The sequence below is a fragment of the Grampus griseus genome (genome assembly GCF_964374135.1).
Source record: "Grampus griseus genome assembly, chromosome: 2".
In the NCBI taxonomy this organism is placed as follows: domain Eukaryota; kingdom Metazoa; phylum Chordata; class Mammalia; order Artiodactyla; family Delphinidae; genus Grampus; species Grampus griseus.
In genome coordinates, this window is record NC_139018.1 from 137,658,271 (window position 1) to 137,676,243 (window position 17,973).

Sequence of the window (17,973 nt, forward strand, 5' to 3'; positions counted from 1 at the left end):
TCCCCTTGAGTCAGGGAAGTGGTGGAGGCTCAGGCAGCCTGGGGTAGGGAGACGGGAGGAGGAAAGCAATGGCCCAGATGGCAAAAGGCCACCTGCTGGCCAGCACCACTGTTCCCTCTTGTTCAGCCCTGCTGCAGACTAGCTGGGTACCAGCCTATCTCCATGGGCTCCGAGCAAGGTGAATGTTTAGCATTAGCCATCTGGAAACTTGCACTGAGGGAGGGCCACAAGAAAGTCTCCTGATGTACTTCCCTGCTGGCACAGTGGTTAAGAATCTGCCTGAGAACACAGGGGGCACGGGTTTGAGCCCTGGTCTGGGAAGATCTCACGTGCCGTGGAACAACTAAGCCCGTGCGCCACAACTACTGAGCCTGTGCTCTAGAGACTGCAAGCCACAAGTACTGAGCCTGTGAACCACAACTACTGAAGCCCACGTGCATAGAGTCCATGCCCCGCAACAAGGGAAGCCACCGCAATGAGAAGCCCATGCACCGCAATGAAAGAGTAGTAGCCCCCGCTCTCCGCAACTAGAGAAAGTCCGCCCGCAGCAAAGAAGACCCAACTCAGCCAAAAATAAATAAATTAATTAATTTTTTTTAAAAAGTCTCCTGATGCCCACAGAACCTGGCAGATCCCAAGACTTCCCAGGACTCCACTCTACTGAGGTATCTGTGAGGTGCAGAGTGATCCCAGGACTTGTACTACCACAAAGTACAGAGCTGTGACTATTCCTCCTTAGCTTGAAAACTTAGAGGGACTTGGGGACATCTGAAGCCCTGAGAACAAATTTTGAAAACATTCTTTCCCAAAGGCTAGAGAGAAATAGGACTGTAGCATTACAACTTTCCTCCTCAGCTTTGCAGACCTGCCATCACTGATCACATGTCCTTGCGCTAATCACTTTCTTTCAATTCTTATTCTTCCTTATTCTTTCAATTGCCTTGCCAGGATAATACCGATAATAGCTACTGTGCAGCATTGTCTTAAGGTTTAGTATGTGTCTGAAAAAGTGTTTGGCATATAATAAGCACTCTATTAATGATCCCTATTTATAATATGACCTGTTTCTTCATATATAAAGAGTTCTTGGCAGGCTCCTCCATCTTCTGATTAATTTTTCAGGGTACTAGGTCAGTCTAAACCAGGGATCTGAAGCTATGGCCCACAGGCCAAATCCAGTCTGTTACCCATTTTTGTAAATAAAGTTTTATTGTAACACAGCCAGACCAATTTATTTACAGAGTGACTACAACAGCCGACATGAGTGATTACAGCAGAAACGATATGGCCAGCAAGGCCTAAAATACTTACTATCCGGCTTCTTAATGAAAAAGTTTGCCAATTTCTAATTACACTGAAGTTTCTCAAACATTAATGAGCATCACAATCACCCAGGGTGTTTTTTAAGAATACCAATTCCCAGGGCCTACCACCAGAGCACTGGATTCAGGAGACATGGCCCAGGAACTTGCATTTTAATCAGCCCCCATCACCATCAATAATTCTGATGCAAGTGTCCCAAGGACACATTGGAAGGAACCCTGGTCTGTGCAATCAGCAATGCTAAGTGACACCAGAGCCCCAGTTGTCCCCATGAAGGGGCAGATGGAGCCTAGGTTGGGAGAAAGTCAGCACTCTGCATCTAGTAAGGAGGTGCATGCAGCCTGTGCCCCCTTTCCCTAGCAGCTGCCTGCTTTGTTTTAAAGTTCAATGCAGAAAACTTGGAAGACAAAGAAAACAAAAGTCACAAAGGATGAAATAAAAAAAGCTTTCATAATCCAACTATCCAAGGATAACTATCATTTATATTCTAACCTATCAGTCTATATGATCCCAGTATTTTTCCCAGGTATATATATGAAAATATTTTCTCTTTATTTTACAACAAAAACAAATGGGCAACTGTTTGCAGTCTTTACTCACTGGAAAATACATTAATATTTCGATAAATGGAAAGCATTTCCTCTAAGATCAGGAATAAGACAAGGATGTCCACTCTTACCACTATTATTCAACATAGTTTTCGAAGTCCCAGCCACAGAAGAGAAGAAAAAGAAATGAAAGGAATCCAAATTGGAAAAGAAGAAGTAAAACTGTCACTGTTTGCAGATGACATGATACTATACACAGAAAGTCCTAAAGATGCCACCAGAAAACTACTAGAGATAACCAATGGATTTGGTAAAGTTGCAGGATACAAAATTAATGTACAGAAATCTCTTGCATTCCTATACACTAACAATGAAAGATCAGAAAGAGAAATTAAGGAAACAATCCCATTCACCATTGCAACAAAAAGAATAAAATACCTAGGAATAAACCTACTTAAGGAGGCAAAAGACCTGTACTCAGAAAACTATAAGACACTGATGAAAGAAACCAAAGATGACACAAACAGATGGAGAGATATACCATGCTCTTGGATTGAAAGAATAAAAACTGTGAAAATGACTACACTACCCAAAACAATCTAAAGATTCAATGCAATCCCTATCAAATTACCAATGGCATTTTTCACAGAATTAGAACAAAAAATTTTACCATTTGTATGGAAACACAAAAGACCCCGAATAGCCAAAGCAATCTTGAGAAAGAAAAACAGAGCTGGAGGAATCAGGCTCCCTGACTTCAGACTATACTTCAAAGCTATAGTCATCAAGACAGTATGGTACTGGCACAAAAACAGAAATATAGATCAGTGGAACAGGATAGAAAGCCCAGAGATAAACCCATGCACCTACGGTCACCTAATCTGTGACAAAGGAGGCAAGAATATACAATAGAGAAAAGACAGTCTCTTCAACAAGTGGTGCTGGGGAAACTGGACAGCTACATATAAAATAATGAAATTAGAACACTCCCTAGCACCATACACAAAAATAAACTCAAAATGGAGTAAAGACCTAAATGTAAGACCAGACACTATAAAACTCTTAGAGGCAAACATAGGAAGAACACTCTTGGACATAAATCACAGCAAGATGTTTTCTGACCCACCTCCAAGGTAATAAAAATAAAAACAAAAATTAAAAAATGGGACCTAATGAAACTTAAAAGCTTTTGCACAGCAAAGAAAACCATAAACGAGATGAAAAGATAACCCTCAGAATGGGAGAAAATATTTTCAAACAAAGCAATTGACAAGGGATTAATCTCCAAAATATACAAATAGCTCATGCAGCTCAATATCAAAAAAACATACAACCCAGTCAAAAAGTGGGCAGAAGACCTAAATAGACATTTCTCCAAAGAAGACATACAGATGGCCAAGAGGCACATGAAAACATGCTTAACATCACTAATTATTAGAGAAATGCAGATCAAAACTACAATGAGGTATCACCTCACACCAGTCAGAATGGCCATCATGAAAAAAATCTACAAACAATAAATGCTGGAGAGAGTGTGGAGGAAAGGAAACGCTCCTACACTGTTGGTGGGAATGTAAATTGATACAGCCACTATGGAGAACGCTATGGACATTCCTTAAAGAATTAAAAATAGAACTACCATGTGACCCAGCAATCCCACTACTGGGCATATACCCTGAGAAAACCATGATTCAAAAAGACACATGCACCCCAATGTTCACTGCAGCACTATTTATAATAGCCAGGACATGGAAGCAACCTAAATGTTCATCAACAGATGATTGGATAAAGACAATGTGGCACATATATACAATGGAATATTACTCAGCCATAAAAAGGAACAAAATTGGGTCATTTGTAGAAACGTGGATGGACCTGGAGTCTGTCATACAGAGTGAAGTAAGTCAGAAAGAGAAAAACAAATATCGTGTATTAACGCATATATGTGGAATCTAGAAAAATGGTAGAGGCGAACCTATTTGCAGGACAGGAATAAAGGCACAGACATAGAGAACAAATGTGTGGACACGGTGGGGAGGGAAGAGGGGATGGAATGAATTGGGAGAATGGTATTAACAATCCCATGTGTAAAATAGCTAGCTAGTGGAAACCTGCTGTATAGCTCAGGGAGCTCAGCTCGGTGCTCTGTGAAAACCTAGATGGGTGGGATGGGGGTGGGGGGTGGGAGGGAGGTCCAAGAGGGAGGGGATATATGTATACGTATAGCTGATTCACTTTGTTGTACAGCAGAAACTAACACAACATTGTGAAGCAACTATACCCCAATTTAAAAATATGTATACATATGAACACGTTCACATGTCAATAAATATTACTCTCAAATATCACTCTTGATATTCAACTGTTAAAAAAAGAATGCAGTAAATACATACATGTATGAAATCATCACCCTGTACACCTTAAACTTACACATTGTTGTGTGTCAAATATATCTCAATATAGCTGGAAAAAAGAGAAAAAAAGAATGCAGTAGATCTCTATGAACTAAGATGAAATAATCTCAAAGATAGTTACCAAAAATAATGTGGTCCAGAACAACGTGAATACAAGCTGGCATTTGTATAAAGGCAACGGGAAACATCTCTCCTTTTATAGCACTGACTATCTCGGCAAGGATACACAGAACCTCTAAATAGTTATTATCTCAGAAGCAGGAAATTAGGCACATTGAGAGTAACTTTTACTCCATTATCTTTTACATTATTGGGCTTTCTTACTATTTGCATGTATATCCTTAAAGAAATATTAAAAATTTGCTTTTAAAAACTGTCATTTCTCTTTCTTTCTTTTTTTTGTTTTTTTCATTTTTTGGCTGGGTGACATGTGGGATCTGGGTTCCCCGACCAGGGATGGAACCCACACCCCCTGCATGGGAAGCACAGGGTCTTAACTACTGGACTGTCAGGGAAGTCCTCAAAAATTGTCATTTTTAATGTCTTCATTGAAATTACATCATTTGTATGAACCACAGTGTGCTCAACTAACCATTTATTAAATTTAAGCAATTCTTAGTGGATAGAGTTGACTGTATAAGTCACAGTGGGATGAACGCCCACACACATCAATATGGGCAGCCGTTGGTGATCACTACCTGAGGTTAAATTCTCAGAAGTGGAGTTTCTGGGACATGGGATTCCTCTGATTTTAGCCTTTTAATAAAATTTGCCAAACCACTTTCCAGAAAGGCAGGCTCTGTCCACACACTTAGCAACAGCAAACGTGAATGTCCATTTTCCCTTTCGCTCGGATGGCCCCTCATTTCTGACAGTGCTTCTCTTTAGAAGGCCTCCAGCTCCAAACACAGCCCTATCAGGCCGGCGTGTCCCCCAGACGCCCCCCACCTCCAGCCCCGCAAAGCAAGCCCAGGCAGTGGCTGGGACGATTGGAGCCATTTCCTCACATCATGGCCAATAACAGTACTCAAATCCTGCCTGCTTTTCTTAAAGACTAAGCCAACAATGGGGGTGCCCCCTGGCACCCCTCCACTGGCCCAAGGCCAGCCCACTGAACTCAACTGATTTGGAAGGATTCACTTGGAAAGGTAGTTCCTGGAACTACCTGGGCACCCTCCCCGGGGCTTCATGTCAGACCTGCTGGCAGACAGACCGACGCTGGCATTCTTCTCCCCCACCTGGGAACAGGTGTGCATCGCTGTTACAGCACAGAGGCCCCTCTGAACTCAAGATCCCCGTCAGGTAGGGAGGCTCGGCATTGCTGGGACTGCTAAGGAAACCGTTCCAGTCTTTGGCCAACTATGCAGTTCTTATTCCACAGTCCATTGGGAGGGCAGGGCAGGTGTCCAATGTAAATACCACTGGAGCGGCAGGACTGAGGAGAACAAAATTCCAGCCACCAAGAGCAGTGCCTCTGAGGCTGGCAGGTGCCCTGGGCCTCCACTGACTTAACCCGCTAGGCTTCCTCCACCAAACAACATGCCCTGATCCACTTCAGGGCCTGCCAAGCCCAAGCTGCTCCCATTTCCTGTAGCTCCCAACATTACCTCCAAGATCAGCTATGGGAGGAAGAGGAAACGGGACGTGGAAGTTTCTAGAAGAGGAGAGGAGTGCCTGCCCAGCCACACAAGGGACTCTGGGCTGGGAATGCTGCACGCCCACTGACTGCTGGCCTCCCTGGGGCTCTGTCTCCAGCCCTTGTGTTGATGGACCTCACGCTTGTGCTAAGATCAACAGAGGCAGCAGGCCTTACAAGTGCCCTTGTGTGGAAGGAGGTGGCAGTTCGCTATGAACCAAGGAAGCCACTGCAGAACTGCTTTAGGAAAGAAGCAAGCCTTATTTACCCAAAGAGGGTAGAACTAAAATTGCCTTAGAAGTCGTGGTTCTATTTTGTAATTGTACAGTCATATTATTCCAACTAGCAGAGTCAGGGGTTGAGGCCGGCTGATTTTGCTAATGGTGCACAGGAAGAAATGGAACACAGGGATGTGACCTAAGTCCCCAGGTCCCAGGCCTGAGGTTTTCACTTCGTCCTTTGTTCCCTGAACTGTGGGCCCCGGAGCAGCATCCTCTGGAAACTGGTTAGAAACACTGACTCTCAGCCCTTCCCCAGAATCTGCATTTTCATAAGATCCCCAGCATCCCCCAGGATTCAGTGCAGTGGTTCCTAAACTTTAGTGAGCATCAAAAATCTCCCCCACTTCACCCCAGGTCTGACCCAGTGAGTGTGAGTGATCCCAGGCATCTACACATTTCACACGGTCCCAAGGTGACCAGATACACCGGTCTGCAGACTGCATACATGACCTGGGCCACTAATTAAATGCGCAATTGCATCTTGGCCTTACACCGCTGGTTCTCAACCTTGGCTGCACAACTGAAATCACCCGAGGTGTTGAAAAAAGCATGCCCATGCCTAGAGTTTCGCCTCTAGAATCGGATTTAATCAGCCTGGGGTGCCACCTGGGCCGAGGGAGTCATACAATTTGACCAAGTGATTGGAATGTGCAGTGAAGATTGAGAACCATTGATTCAGAGTGACCTCATTTAAAACCTGGTTTTCTTGATCACCAGCCACATGACATGGGGCAATTTAACCACTCTGAGCAGCTTTATTGCCTTTACAATGTGGAGAACAGCCACTCATCAGGACAAAATACTATAAGGTATATTAGACCTTATATGCCTACATGTGCCTATATGTGTCTGGCACACAGTAGGTACTCAATAAATGCCCATGCCCCCTATTCTCTTTCCTTGCTATGATTAGAAGTGAAAAATCAGCTGATACTCTTATCTTTACCCCAAATCCCAGCTCCTCTCTGAACAGGAAGCATAGAAATATCGGTTTCCCTCCTCACCATTCAGGAAAAAAATGAAGGCGCTAGGGCTTGAAACCACGTTGGAATGTGTATTCAGGGAGCAGAGCTGGCTTCACGGGCCTGACCCTAACTCCATGCTCAGAAGAGCCCCATGATTGGGGTATAAGTCTCTGCTGTAGCTGTCCTGCAATTCTAGTGCTTTAGGAAGATTTTGCACTGGGTCCCATAAATTAGGTAGCCGGGCCTGTCAGGAAGAAAGCTTGTCTGGAGACCAGTGCAAGGATGCCAGCAAATCCCTCTCTGGCTTGTGGCAGCAGAACTAATACAAGAGAAAAAAATAAAGGGGTGTGCACCAGAGTGACTTGGTGAATCTCTCTCTAAACTAAACATACGGGGGTATCAGGGAAGGGAGGAAGAGAGGGTGTCACTAACCCTCTAAGAGAAAGAGCCAGGAAGAGACCAACCGGAAGCTCTTCTCTTTCCTCGGGATGCTCTGGGGCCGGAGGCAGTGGCAGACACCACTGGTGGCTGAGCCCCAGCCGGATGCAGGCTCCCCTTTCTCCTCCTGCAGGATGCTCCTTCCCCACCCCATCCAACTCGTCCCCCATGACGGATGCACAGCACAAAGGGCAATGGGGTGAGGAGTAGCTGGGGCCAGGGATTTGCAGCAGTTTGCTTGTAAACCTCAGGGCCTGAGGATAACAGCAGTCTCAAAATTATGTTCAAAGAGGCATCTTCCACCAGGAATCCCAAGCACAGGGTCATTGCCAAGGCCAGGGGTAAGCTTCCTTACTTGCGTACCTCAATTCAGAGGAGGAAACAGCAAAGGAAGTCAAGAAAGAAAAACAAGCAAGAAGGAAAAATAGACTTATTTCAGGAAGTCAGGAAACCCAAGTCCTCCACTCAGTTTCACTTCTGCCTTGCTCTTGGCTTCTGACGCCCCATTAAATCAAGGCCAGATAAGTGTATTTCTCAGGGCAAAAAAAGCTGCCTTATCAGTGGCACTAATGGTGACCTCATCCAGGGTCAAGGTCACCTTTCAGTAGTCTCAGAATTCTCTATTTCTACCCCACACTCATTGTATCAATTCCCTGGCTCTGTGCTCACGGCTATAGATACAGGGACCCTCTATCCCAGCTGAAGAAGAAATGCCAGTTAGAGCATCAAACATTAGGAGGCCAGGATCCCAGCCCTACCTCCATCCAGCTGGAAGAAACCCTTCACAGTCCAATGTTCCAAGGTTAGGAGAGCGGGCAGAAATGACTCCTTCCCAAGTCTAATCATTCCCGTTAACCGAGCAGTTAAACCAGAGGGATAACAGGGCCATTCAACGCAGGCAGCCACCCCCGAGATCTTTTGGCAGGAACCAATCAGTCCCTCCAAATCTCACTCTGAGAATCTACTTGGAGAGAAGTTACCATCTGTTTATGGGGAAAAAAATGTTAATAACCCTCAGTCATAATCAAATAGGCAACCACTTTAAGTACCTATTAGCTGATGCTAATTCACAATGCAACAATCCTGGAGTGCCCATCCACGGGCCCATCAGGGGCACCAGCACACGTCCAACCATTAGGATGGACGGCAAGCAGATGAAGCACCTAAGGTATTACCGGAAGCCCAACCAGCCTTTCTAGACTCCTGGCCTTCCCAGCCTTCTTTCTGGCTTCTGCTGCCTTGCCATGCAGTCCCCAACATGTCCAGAAAGAGACAGAGGAAGTCCTCTAAGCCTGGGAAGCAAGACTCCTCCATCAGCTCCCACCTTTTCCCCAGGCCAGGTGTGTCCCAGCTTGAGAAAAGAGGATTAATAAGAGACATGTTGAAAGCCCCTTTGAAGCAGGACAGCATTCAAAGATAATTAGATAAACTATTGGAAGAGCAGACCTGATTTATTCACAATCCGTCTTCCTTTCCCAGACCTTCCCAGGCTCTCTGCATACAGCACGCAGGTGGGAAAGCAGGCCAGCATTGCTCTAGCTAGCCGTGCATTTTGGCATGCCATTTCATTTCTCTGCGTCTGCTTCCTTACCTGTACAATGGGGACATTAGCCTAATAAGTCTAAGGTCTGTTTCAACTCTAATAAACCATTATTCTGTTTCCTCTGTGACAGTAAGAGGGAGCCAAGAAGTATGAAGTTCACTCCCACAGTATCTCTGATCTAGACATATATAAAGATGCTTAAGAGGTAGTCAGACAAGAGAGACCAAATAATGTATGCCCTTTTTACAGCCTGCAAAAACCCCACACGTTTGCTTCTTTCTCCATTAAATAATAATGACAGTCACCTTATATGAAAACTATAGGGTATGTTTAAGTATTTAAAGACACACTAGCATCTTCTACCTGGTTATTGTTCTAACAACCACGTGAAATAAAGATGGCAGATGCACTGTGGATGTTCATGGTGGGGCAGCCAAGACCAAGGAATTAGGTCATTCTATCGACAGTTGCCATGAGAAGTGACTGAGAATGCAAGGTAGAACGTCCGTTCTAGAACCCACTCAGCTTAACCAGACTGAAAACCAGAGCAGGTCACCTCCTTTCTTGGGCTTCCTATGCCTCAGTTTCTCATCTCTAAATAATGACACTGCAGGGCCCGGCTAGATCATTGTCACGATCTTTCAATGTCTAATTTTAAAATATTATATGAGGATGAGCATGGAATAAATTCTAAGCCATGTCACTTCCAGGCCCAGGATGCACCAGCACAATATAATTAGTTAAGATACTGACATATTTTGATATATTTCTGTCCCTCCTAGTAAACGACCCCTGCCCTGAACCTCCTGACCACGCACCACTCAACCACCCTGTGATCCAGCATGATTATGAGTTAACACCCGGCACAGCAGGGAGCCCCCGGGTGCCGGCTCCAGCAGGAGGGCAGTATGTGCTCTGGCTGGTCAGTGCCCACACCATACCAAATACTTCAGGATCATCCTGCCACTCTAAAGCATGGGGCTTCATCCACAGCTCAAAGAAAGCCCACTGGACACTCAGCCCCATTTTAGAACCTTTGTGATTATAAGAGAAGATGAGCTCGAATCCTAACCCTCCACAGGGCAGAATCCTGACCTCTCCCCAGGCCGGAATTTCGATCAACAAGATGGCAGTTGAAAACAGTAAAAAAGTGTCTGAGACAACGCATTTTCAGTTCATTTCTATAAACTCTGGTTAATATATTCAACCTCCATAAAATAGGTCCCCAGTGGAATTCCTATATGTACCAACATGGAGCGATCTCTAACACATGACAAGCAAATAAAGAAGATGCAGAAGGGTGTTTAGAGTATAAACACGTTTACAAATTAAAACATACACAAAGTAATGCATCTTGTAAATATATTCACATATGTAGACATATATATGTGTATGTATATATGTATATCTTTCTTCACATCTTGTACCTATCTGTGACCACTCTTGGGAGTGTTACAGTCTTTAATCATGCTGTTTAAAACTCTCGGGACACGAGCTCTCTCATCCACATAAAATTTATTAATAAGGTCTATAAGAGACAACTATACTTTTGATTGTTTTCTAGATGTCTATGAATAAATACAATTGTGATTTGGAAAAAACAAAACATATATATATACATATATGTAAGTAGAACTATAAAATTGAGCTGGTTACCAGACTTGGCCACTAGGATTGCCATAGAGTAGAGGCCGTTGCTAAGTTGGCAGTCTGCAGGGTATGGGGTCAGCTGGGAGAGAGCCATGGCGCGAAGGGTGGGTGTGCAGAGACAGCAGAGAAGGAGAGACAGAGATACAGGGAGAGAGACAAAAACAAGTGGACTGATGGATGCACAGTGAACTCAAGCTAATGACTGCCTATGGAAATGGGAGCGGAAATGGGATCGGGGTGACAGTTAAAGCCATCTTAGTTTTATCAGTAATAGGAATAAAACATTAGATGCAACAGAAGACAAAACAGTAACAGCTGCTTATTCTAAGTGACAGGAATATGAGTGTCTGTCATACTAATGTCCATATTTTTCTAGATATTTTTTTATTTCTCAGAAGGAAGTTCATTTTAATAAGTCCTCCTCATCCATACACTGTGTTCCAGGCCCTCAGATGTGGAGGGTGGGAATTATTTATGAGTCTCCCAGATCATCTCCGCTCCACCTCCACTGCCCAGACATCTCAGATTTCCAAATGAGCCCTAACTAGCCCATTACTGATTAACAAGCAGTGCTTGTTTTCTGAGTAAAACTAAAGTCATTCATTTCTAAGTTCAGAAACAATTTGTCAAAGACTGTGCAAAGTTTCAGGCATACTCAGCTGAGTGACTGCGGGTTTCTGCAACAAGTCACTCCTGGTCTAACAGGACAGATGATGTGTGAGCAAGATAATGACAGTGCCCCAGGATTAGGGTGGAAGAAAAGCATTTTTACTAAATATTGTGTGGGACAAAAGAGGGCATGATTAAGTCTTGGGAGGGCAGCCCATCCTGGAAGGACAATGAAAGAAGCTTGGACAGGCTTATACACAAAGAAAGAAGAAAACTACAACCACAGGGACCCTTTTAAATGTCAATTACACACAGATCTCAACACTCAGAGCAATGCAATGAGAGAGGTGGTATCATTCCATGATGAAGTTGTGGGAATAGAGGCTGTGAGAAGTTAAGTAACTTTGCTGGAAACAAAGAGCAATTAAGTGGCATCACAGATTTTTAACCCAGATTTGAAAATTCAAAGCTGGGGAACGGGTGGCTCTGAAGAGACGGAGGTTTGCCTGAGTCAGATTTGGGGGACTTCTGGTACACGCAACTTTGCTCTTTTTTCTGGACTGGGAGGCCCGCTGCTAATAAAAGATCAAGGGTGTATGCAGCCTGGGGCATTTGCTGTTTCATCCTAAGATGAGAACTAAATACAGTCAGGCATAACAAAGATCAGAAAGATGCAGGCTTAATTCTAAACAGGGTCAGCCTTGGATACAACATCTTATCTTGCCTCTCACTCTAGCCAAACTTCTTCAGGTCACCTGACTTTAAATTAAGGAATATTTCACTTCCAAACTTATGGATGTTTGGCGCAACCAGGGCCAATGAAGGCAGCTCAGCCCGGCAGAGGGGAGTGGGTGTTGGGAGAGGCTCCAAGGACAGCTGAGGGGAAAGCACCACACTGGGTGCTGCCTAATTCATCCGACATGGGGACACGCTCTTCCAGAAAACAGATGACAATTAAGAGGAAAAATCTGCTTGTTTGGTGGTGCCAGTCTTGTTGCAGGGTCTCAGCTGGTGGTGTGCCTCTCCAGGGGAGAGCAATAATGCCCCGTTTTCCCCTTTGGTCAAGGCCCTGCTGTTTCCTTAGGTGGAGGGGAGGAAGAGCTAGGAAAGTTCCTCCCATGGTAGGAAAATTTTGCACAAGTACTAGTGCCAGGTCCTCAAAGCCAGGAGCCCAAGGATGATGCTAAGACTGAAGGCTCAGAGCCTGCATGGGGGTCACTGACCTTCCAAACCTGTGAAGCCCTGTTTGGCCCGTGCGGTACTGGTAGATAAAACCTCTCCAGCCAAGGTGGCTGACCGTGGTCTCCTCTTGTTTAAGTCATCTGGCTTCAGGCCAAACTTCTAATATATAGAGAAGTTTTATAATTTGCCTTTGCGTGTTATTTCTCTTGGTCAAAATATTTCATTTGCTTCAAGAAAACCTGGTTTGCTCTTCTGGGACTTGTTCAGCTTAACCAAGAGCAGAAAGAGGCAGGAGGCTTCTGGGAAGCCAGACAGTCCTCCCCCATGATTTCTGCCTTTCTAGTTCTCTATGGCTATCCCTTGCTATATATCAGTGTTCTAAACTTGTAGGGTGGTCACAGACTCTTTTGACAATATAATAGAGTTATGGATTAGTTCCTTCCCAACCCCGCCCTCTGCCACCATGTACAAACAATTAAACATTTACATATAAGTTCAGGGGACCACTATCCCTGTGAATCTCATTCATGCTTTCCCCTTAATTCCTGAGCCCCCAGGTCAAGACCCCAACCACAGATACCAGTTCGTGTGCAGAAGTCATCGAAATTCATCTTTCTGGATCCCATAATCTCACCAGAAGACTCCAACCTGAATCCTTGCTCAGGAACCTTGTCAAATACTTCATACTCCCTCCCCACCCTTCTCCTATTAACATCAGCCATAAATGGAAATACTTCATACTCCCTCCCCACCCTTCTCCTATTAACATCAGCCATAAATGGAAACCCCAGCTGGGAGTATATCTTGAAATTCAAGTTTCTGTTTAAGCACTGGTATCCAGCCTCCCTTGCGCCATTTGGTCAGATCCATCCTGGGACCAGGCAGATGGATGCTAATTCACCACATTAACCCCTTTTGCGCCAGCCCCCTTTTCCCAAGCCTTGGTGGAGAGCCACGTCTCACATTCCACCCCAGCTGTAACGGGGTTGAGTACTCTGTGTTGTGGAAACTGGCCAGCAGATTTAGCAATCACGTTGCTCTTGGCATCCATTCTGGAACTCTGTGTAGAGCTACGTGCTGAGATACCACGCATGGGCAACCTCTCAATGCCACAGTCTACCATCCTACATTTAGTTCTGCTAATACCTTCTCATCACAACTCCAAGGATGGGTGCAGACAAGAGAAAAACCAAGTTACTCAAACAAAGAGTCCTTTTACCCACCAAAAATAAAAAGAAAGGTAAGTCCTCTTCATTTGCCCTCAAATCCAACTTCTTTCCCAAATCATCCTCATTGTACCAGCCCAGTGAAGCAATGTTTTTAGTCATTACAGAAAAACCAGGTGGTCCACAGTTTGGTCCTCACACCAACACTGCCTTCAATCCATCACTACCAATAATAAACGTGTAGATGGGAGTCTCTACCAGGGCCACTTAAGCCCACCACCCTGAAGCCCTCTCAGAGAGCAAAGAAATTAAAACAGCATCTTTTGATCAAAAGGAGCCATGTTTCCCCCATGAGACCCTCGCAAATGAAAATTCCACCTTACCCTTCATTCCAAATTTGGACCGTCGACCATACTTGTTGATCATGATAAAGAGAACCACCAACAGGACACAGGCAAAAGCAGCAAGTCCAACGGCTATGGATACCTATTGGGAGCCAAAAACAGACAGTCGAGCAGTTACAGAAAACCGGAGTATGAAGTAACACGCATGCTCAGATGAGAACATCCTATTACAGTAGCAACTGTAGCCCTCCCAGAACTTCAGTGAACTTCAGAACTTCTCAGACTGAGTAAAGTCTTGAGAAGATGTAATTTATGAGACTCTAAGAACATCAAAAAATAAATTACCCAGACTGATTAGAGAAAGTTCCATGATTCAGTGTTCTGAGCCCTCTCATCTGGGGACCATCCTAAGAGATGCAGGAGGAAGCCCAGAGATGCTTCTGCCTGTTGTTCCATTGTGGTTTTAATTAGCAAGCAAATCTTGCATCTTCACATTGACATTCTTTGCATAATATTCTTATCCAGGAGATTCTAAAAAGACTCCTTTCCTTTTCTCCCCAGAGAAACCTCAGGCTCTGAGAGCGGGAGGTGGGGTCACCTCCCACTCAAGAAGATGCCCTGGGCAACTCTGACTTTTGTAAAAGTCTGTACAGTTAGCAGCCCCTTCGAATCAGGCCCAGCTGGCTCCTAATGGAGTGGGAAGTTTCAAACTGTTCTCCTCCCGAGCCCTAGGGCTTAAAGCAGATCCTCAAAGACTTCCTCAAACAATGAATTATTCTCATCAAACAAGGAAGGTTTTAACCACCTGAAAGGAGGTCATTCATCACGGCTTCTCTATGCCACGTATGCTAGAGTTCCAAATAAGGCAGTATTGGGAAAAGTTAGCTACTAAAACAGAAGCCTGAAAAACTACTGCATCAGTAAACACCTTCCTCTTGACCAAGGAGTGACTCACCCCAAAAGTGTCTTCCTCTGGTTTATGGGTCACAGTGATAGGAGGGGTGGGGCTCACTTCGTAGACTGAAAACCAAACATAAATAGAGAAGAGTAGTTAGCTTCCTGGCCACGAGAGCCTCAGCCACGGTCCCTGCCTAACTCCCAAGTCCTCTTGAAAGTTCTTGCTGGAGAACATCCCCTTGAAGCTAGACTCTGACTGCCTGGCCTCCCCAGGCTTTGCAGGGGTCCCCAGAGATCGGATCCCCGTGTGGCTGCCTGGTGGGTACTGATGACTCAAAGACAGACTCCATAGGTATAAAGAACCTTTGCTCCCGTCCCCCAATCCCCATCACAGAGTAAATAATGTAACCTGGACAATGTGAGCCATGAGCTATTGAATAAATAAGAGGGAAAAAAATGGTTTGGGATCACAGCCAGGGTCTGGATTCGGCCAGTTTCGTGGGTGATGGTAGCTGTTGCTGACATTCAGCTCCTCTCTGCACCCCTTATCCTGTCCCAGACTCTCCATGCCCTTCCTCGTTCCCTCTTCACTCCTCAGTGAGATCCAGGAGGCCTGTGGCCCCATAAACAACCCACTATCCGTTGCCCTACGGCAGATTTCAGAACACAATGGCAGCTTCAGATGGCAGCAAGTTTATCTGACTAGGAAACATCTGCTCTTCCCAGCAAGGCCTGGATGGGAAGCCGAGCATCCATTAGTCCTCCTTCTAGAATCAACTCCTTGTCCAGAGAGAGCCCCAGTTCAAAATTCTCTGGAGGGACATCCTGTGAGATGACAAGTCCTCAAAGACCGAGGACAAACAAAGGAATCCAGGTTATATTTACATCTGTGCCAAACAACAAGGGGCGTTCTAAACAGGACTGTCTACTGTCTCAGGCCAAACAGGGAGCAGAAATGGCCTCAGCCGTCCCTGTTCCTCTCCCACAGGGGACAAAAGGAAAAGGAATAAATATGTTTCCCCACAGACCATGAGCGAAACACCAAATCCTTTGGGGATCGTCTAGTCCTGGCCCCAAATCACTTATAGACTGAGCCTCAATAATCTCATCTGAGGACAGGCGAACCTATCAGGAGACCTTGTCAATCACAGCTCCACACGAGGTAGGTCCTGGCTCTCAAAGCAGGTGACAAACACTAACATGTTTATAGGCTCCACATTCTCTCTGCAAGAACAACTGAGATGCTCAACAGGGGTCCACTGGGGCACGTGAACCCCACATCCTTCCTGACACCACCTCTGTCCGTCTGGGTGGGAAGACCCACAACATGGTCAGACCCTAGAAAACTGCGGGGAAACTGAGGCAGCAAGTGACTGTCCAAGAGGAGTGGGCTTGGAACTGCTCAAGTATTTCTACTCTCCTTTCACAGTTCACTCAGATGCTCTCAGCGGCCATGAGTCTGAGGATGCTGGTAGAATACGAAAGAGGGCTATTTGGACTCAGTAGTTACCAAAAGTATCAGAATAAATCACTTTCAAAGCAAAAGGTAAAAGAGACTTACAAGAGACAAAGTTATCCGTGCTCTCTGCAAAAAAGACAAAGAGATCATTAACAAACGTAATAAAAAACCAGAACAGTCGCACTCTGTCTTTCTCATAGCTATGATCTCTCCCACTCACCATGATCCCGTTGCCCTGGCAACTGAAAACTAAAATCCTTGGCTCGTCACCCCTCCCCCACACTCTTTAGAAGGTGGTCTTCCAAATGGAGAAGGAATAAGAGCTAAAACTCCTGGTTTCAAGGGAGGTGGCCTGGTCCACCTGGAGACTAGAAACCATACTATGAGATGAGGAACTACATCCAGACTCACCATCTCACCCTCATTCCTCCCGCCCTCAGGTGCCCAGAGTGTTGGGAACGTTGGTGGTACATTAGCGCCAAGAAGAAATGCTGCAGGATGGGCTTCCATGGATCTTCCTGGAAAATGCCAGCTATGATCTCAAGACACAATTCCTCAGATCAATATGTAGCGTTTATTCTAGTAGGTCATTGAGACGTTCTTGGGAATCCCTCTAGAATCTATCCACTCCCCAGATGAAAATGTGTTATTTGGTCTTTGGCCTTTAGAAATGGCTCACCTAATAATGAAAGCCAATCATCGTTGGGCATTGATTATGAGCCAGGGGCTGTGCAAAATGCTTTATGTAATACATCAATCCTTATAACCACCCTAGGAGGTGGGTAGCATTATCCCCTTTCAACAGAAAAGGAAACAGACTTATAGAAATTAAGTAACTAATTGAATGTCACTCATCTAAGAAGGGATAGAGCTGGATTCAAATCCAAGTCTGGGCTCAGAACCACTCTATCAGAGATTCTCAAACTTTAGCATGCCACAGAACCATCCAGGAGGTGATCACTACCATTCTCCAGTAAAAAGAATGAGGGATCCTTGGAGAAACACATTAATTCCAGGGCTGGGGCAGAGAAAGTACAAGATGTGCTTGGAACAGCTTGCAGTACTGGAAAGTAAGAAGGTGCTCAAGAATTAATGGGGGCATGAAGAAGGGACACAGGAGCCCGTATGAAGGGGTCTCCAATGGCCAAACTGGGGATGATTTGAGCAACAAAATATAATGACAATATAATGACAGTCATAGATTGTTATGAGCTGAATTATATCTGCCCAAAATTCATATGTTGAAGTCCTAACTCCCAGTACCTCAGACTATGACTGTATTTAGAGATAGGGTCTTTAAGAGGTAATTAAGTTAAAATAAAGTCATTAAGGTGGGAACTAATCAAATATGACTGGTGTCCTTATAAGAGGACACTAAGACATAGACGTACCCAGAGGGTAGATGGAACCAACCCTGCTGACACCTTGATCTCAGACTTCCATCCTCCAGAACTGTGAGAAAATAAATTTCTATTGTTGAAGCCACTCAGTCTCTGACACTTTCTTACAGCAGCCCTA

General features: G+C 44.9%; 1 protein-coding gene across 7 annotated transcripts in view; it reads right to left on the reverse strand.

Moving 5' to 3' along the window:
• NTRK3 (neurotrophic receptor tyrosine kinase 3) overlaps positions 1–17,973 on the reverse strand; it is a gene marked incomplete at both ends in the record, with an annotated part of 370,615 nt that overhangs the window by 222,698 nt on the left and 129,944 nt on the right. For 5 of the 7 annotated variants that reach the window (XM_082649287.1, XM_082649286.1, XM_082649285.1 and 2 more), the window contains 3 exons: positions 14,139–14,241; positions 15,055–15,119; positions 16,558–16,581. In XM_082649287.1, the coding sequence (XP_082505413.1) occupies positions 14,139–14,241; positions 15,055–15,119; positions 16,558–16,581 (192 nt within the window). The remainder of the gene's footprint in view (positions 1–14,138; positions 14,242–15,054; positions 15,120–16,557; positions 16,582–17,973) is intronic. The other 2 variants (XM_082649288.1, XM_082649290.1) reach the window with 1 other exon arrangement.